The 4,386-nt window shown below is 42.5% G+C and overlaps 1 protein-coding gene across 1 annotated transcript; it reads right to left on the bottom strand.

The window, feature by feature from the left end:
* Positions 1-1,264: 1,264 nt before the first annotated feature.
* LOC134465344 (uncharacterized) lies at positions 1,265-4,128 on the bottom strand. Its single transcript, XM_063218968.1, has 3 exons — positions 4,011-4,128; positions 3,499-3,683; positions 1,265-2,513 (listed from the first exon to the last, which is right to left on the bottom strand). Exons 2-3 carry the CDS (start codon positions 3,659-3,661, stop codon positions 1,825-1,827), a joined length of 852 nt encoding a protein of 283 aa, XP_063075038.1. The 5' UTR covers positions 3,662-3,683; positions 4,011-4,128; the 3' UTR covers positions 1,265-1,824.
* Between the last annotated feature and the right edge of the window lie 258 nt (positions 4,129-4,386).

Below are 4,386 nucleotides of genomic sequence, written 5' to 3'. Positions count from 1 at the left end.
CGGATATACAGCGCCACTTCTGGTAGAAGCGAAGCATTTCTTCCAGTAATGTGTGGTCTGTGACACCGACACATAATATTGCAGAAAGTGTTAGGACAGAATCAGAAACCAATTGAGTAAAACAAATATTTTGTGAACATAACTATAACGAGTAAAAATGTAAGTCATGTTCCTTATCTATGCAACTCAATTGAACATCCAGTCAAGCCTGTGTTTAAGATTTACACAAGGATTTTGGAATCGACTTTTGCCCCTGTTTTTCAAATTTAAACAAGCCTTATTTTAATTAAAATGTATCGACAGAAAAGACTGGAAAACAAAAACCATTCATGATCATTTTGGTCAGCAGCAGCCTGAACAAAGAGAGAAATCTGTTTAGGTCAAGCCTGCTCCAACCTGTATGACCTTTCATCAACAAAAAAAGACTGCCAATCAACGGTGTAGGCCAGGGCAATTCAAATGGCGGCCCTGGGGCCAGATGCGGCCCTTGGACAACAAGGTTCTGCCCCAAGCCCCTTGAAATACAGAATCGTTTTTTTGAATTTAGAGATAAAAGTATGGGTTCCTTTATCGTGCTGAAACGGGACACGGGACGTTAAAATGCAGGAAATTACATCTAAGAAATGCAACAGTTTCTGGGGGAGGACTCCCAGACCCTGCACTTCAATGAAGTCACCCATATTTTTTTCATTGACAGTCGGCAGCCATAATACATACATATAGTTCGACGGGGAATTTGAAAAACTGGCCCTAATTGACATTTAATTGAATACCCCTGGTGTAGGCTATGCTTGGTTTGGAAAGGTGGGGACAAATTGTCCAGTATTACTATTTTGGTAACACTTTATTTTAGGGATACATTTACTATTAGCACTAATACATAGAATTTTAATGCCTGCATAAGTAACTTGTAAGGCATGTGTACTAAGCAAACGCTAAGGCCTACTAGGTCCTTACTAAGGTTAAATTGGTAATAAATCCCTTATTGTGCATGAACAAGACATTTGCGAATACATGCCTAACAAATGTCCCTGTGCACAACCACTGTCCAGGTGCGGGTGATGTGCAGTAAGAGTAATACAAATAAATGAAGGATGAATCACTGCACTCTGGTATTCTTTGCTGGTAGTTTATTTTATTCACCAAATAAACTATCAGCAAAGAATACCAGTGTGCGGTGATTAATCCTTCATTTACATGGATATGTTCCTTCATCGAGGTCTAATGCTCGGTGATGATTTAAAAACAACACAATGACAACCTATTGAAAAGCACAATGAAGATTTTAATGTATCTGCCAGCGTTAGTCAATGTGGTACAAGTCCACTTCATAATCGCAACGTTGTAACAGAAGACAAAACAGGTCACAAACTATTTTTGTAACATTATTCTCAGGATATGGGCCAAAAAAACCTCAATGGCCAAATTTGAATGACTGCCAAATGTATACTGCACACAGAATACAGTGCACACACCTAACAACAAAACTGAAAACAATGACAGAGATAAAACAGAGGGCAGTAAAGGAATTCCAAATAGATGGAGAATGCAAAAGAATGAATGCCCATGAATTCCAGAAAGATAAAAGAAAGCAATTCCAAATAGATAATAGAAAGCAATTCCAAATTGATAAAAGAAAATAAAACTTTAAGCTTTAGGGGGGGGGGACAGATGTGGAGAGCACAAATACTGATAGACTTAAGGCTTTAAGACCACAACACTAACTACTGTCCTGCTTTACAAAACGGCGTGGACATTGTGCAAAGTGTTTTTTGTGACACTTACATTTTTGCCATTTAGATTTACATTATTTCTTTGACATAATTATGCTTTCTTGGGCATCTCTTGAGGGCCAAACGGGGATGGAGGCTCTGCAGATCTAGAGGAACTACTGGTAAAAAATTCGTGGAGCTTTCGCTGCTTGCTGCCCCCGGATTTTGCCTTAGATCCTATGATGTGAGGTGAGGTGTTGTGCTGCTTGGCCAATCCAGCAAGTGTGTGTGGCTGGTTTTTGCCTACATTATCACTGGTGGATGTGGACGATGGCTGTTTTTTGCCTATATTATCACTGATGTGAGGTGAGGTGTTGTGCTGCTTGGCCAATCCAGCAAGTGTGTGTGGCTGGTTTTTGACTGTATTATCACTGATGGATGTGGACGACGGCTGGTTTATTCCTACCGGTATTTTATCACTGGGAGATGTGTTGGACGGCTTGGCCAAACCGACGCCATTTTGAGGCTTGGGAGACAGGTGTGGTGTGCGCGGCGACATGTGCTTGGTGATTTTAGTCTTCTTCAGGTCCTGTGATGGTGACTGTCTGCCCCAGCTAAAGCCAGTCTGGTGGTGCTTTAGGCACATGGCTCCCTTATTATGGCCTGCGGTCTTGGTGTGGCATTGATCACAGCGCCGCACAGCGTCAGACTCGCCTGTCACCACCCACCAGCGAACGGTGAAGTCCGTATTACACTGGTCACAGCGGGAACGGCGGTTAGGCCGGCTCAGCTTCAAATCACCTGTCACAGAAGAAGGGAAATAATGAGACAGAAGAAAGAAATGTGCAGCGTTCTCAGATTTGACAGACTTTCGCCTTCGTTTTAGTCTTAGGGGCAGCCTTGGCCTAATGGCGAAGCCGTGGTGTAATAGCCAGCTATGTGGCCTAATGGTTAAGGTGATGGGCTTCAGATCAGAGGGTTGCAGGCTCAAATCCCACTCTTCCACTCACTACCATATTCCATGGCTGAGGAGCCCTTGAGCAAGGCATCTTACCTCCCAACTGCTCCAGGGACTGTAACCAATACCCTGCAAGTTACTGTATAGTCCTGGACCAGCCATGTAGACCAGATTGGTCAGAATTGATGTATGGCATGTGTATGAACAGTTTAAAAGTAAAAAAGACAGATATTTGTCATAGGCAATGGCGGCCATATTTGGCGGCCATATTGTGAAAAATCTGGCACTATGGTGGATGAGCACCTCCGTGATTTTTAATGTCTAGGAACCCACTAACTTAATTCCAGTGAGAAACGCCCCCAACTAAAAATTGTGAACGGGTCTACATGGCTGGTCCAGGACTAGTAAGTCGCTTTGAACAAAAGAGTCAACTAAGTGCAGTGCAGTGCAATGTAATGTAATGTCTTGGTCATCCAGTTTTACCAGGTTTATCCAGGTTTCAGTCATCCATTTCAGTCTAATATGAAGAAGTTCAAATGACTGAAATGGTATATTTAGATGATTATTTGATGGTAGAATTTTGCTGATGGGATCTTTATTACATTTGAATGACAACTTCACTGGGTTAATATTCGCACCTGTCCGAGGTGTGCAAATACATAGCCTACTTTTTCTGTACCTGTCTGTTTTTCCACTTCAGTCGAGTACACTGCATGCATGACAGATCAGATCGGGCAATAAAGTATCATCTTGCCCTTCAAATAACTCACGTTGGATGAAAGTGGAAGCTAAGTGTAATGTACTCAGTACGAACGTTTGGTTCCTTACCTCGCTTAAAAAACTTCCCTTGCATTTCTGCCAGGCGCCGTTCAACTATCCATTCCAGACCGAGCAAATGAGTGAATCTGTCGTCCAGTCTTGGGATGAAGGCCAGCTCTACCGGTCGTGGCTTTGGGGGAGAAATGCAGACGTATTCGCTCTGGAACTGCATAGCTCCCTCCGCCTGGATGTAGCTAAAAGTACAAGTGCCGATATTAGCATACCACCTAACCAAACAAAACCACAATTTAAGCCACGAAATAAATAACTCGAATCAACTGGTGTATAATTATTGGATATAGCATCAATATTGCCGTAGTATGTAAAGCGTTTAATAAATTGTAGTCAAAGTTTCATTACCAACATGCTAACAGTTTTGTGCAACGTTTACACTGGCTACCTGGTCGGCAATTCTTGCTAAATGATGATTAGACATTATTTAATTTCTTCTTGACTGAACTTGGCTTTGGTTGCACATTACATGCTTACAGAAGAAAACTTCAAAAAATAGGATAACTTACCTGGCTGGCCCGATGATCGATTTTTACGTTCCAAGTAACAAGTGCATAAAACGTGCAGCGCCCACCTGTTCACCCACCGTAGAGGGAACTTGGCGGTAGTAGTGGTAGTGCGCCGCTTGAACCCGCTACCAGTCAACGCTCCGCGGCCCAGCTAGAACGATCCTGTCCGATCGTTCTAGCGCTACTCTACCGATAGGTCCTACCGTGTATGAGACTTCAGGGGGTAGGCATCAACGTCCAACTCTCCAAGTTGGCATACATACATCGGCCCGGGCTATGTAATGCAGCTCATTTCTATCATTGATGAAGCATGTTTTTTATTTATTTTTATTTTTTATTTAATTAATTGGGGCACGACTACTCATTCAGAATGCTG

The sequence above is a fragment of the Engraulis encrasicolus genome, chromosome 16 (genome assembly GCF_034702125.1).
Source record: "Engraulis encrasicolus isolate BLACKSEA-1 chromosome 16, IST_EnEncr_1.0, whole genome shotgun sequence".
In the NCBI taxonomy this organism is placed as follows: Eukaryota; Metazoa; Chordata; class Actinopteri; order Clupeiformes; family Engraulidae; genus Engraulis; species Engraulis encrasicolus.
The sequence above is the reverse complement of the archived record's forward strand: the minus strand, read 5'-3'. Positions and strand labels throughout refer to the sequence as shown.

Coding starts and splice junctions, on each gene's coding strand:
- LOC134465344 (XM_063218968.1), bottom strand. CDS start 3,661: ATGCAGTTCCAGAGCGAATACGTCTGCATTTCTCCCCCAAAGCCACGA. Junction 2,514..3,498: donor AGGGAAGTTTTTTAAGCGAG/GTAAGGAACCAA, acceptor CTTCTGTGACAG/GTGATTTGAAGCTGAGCCGG.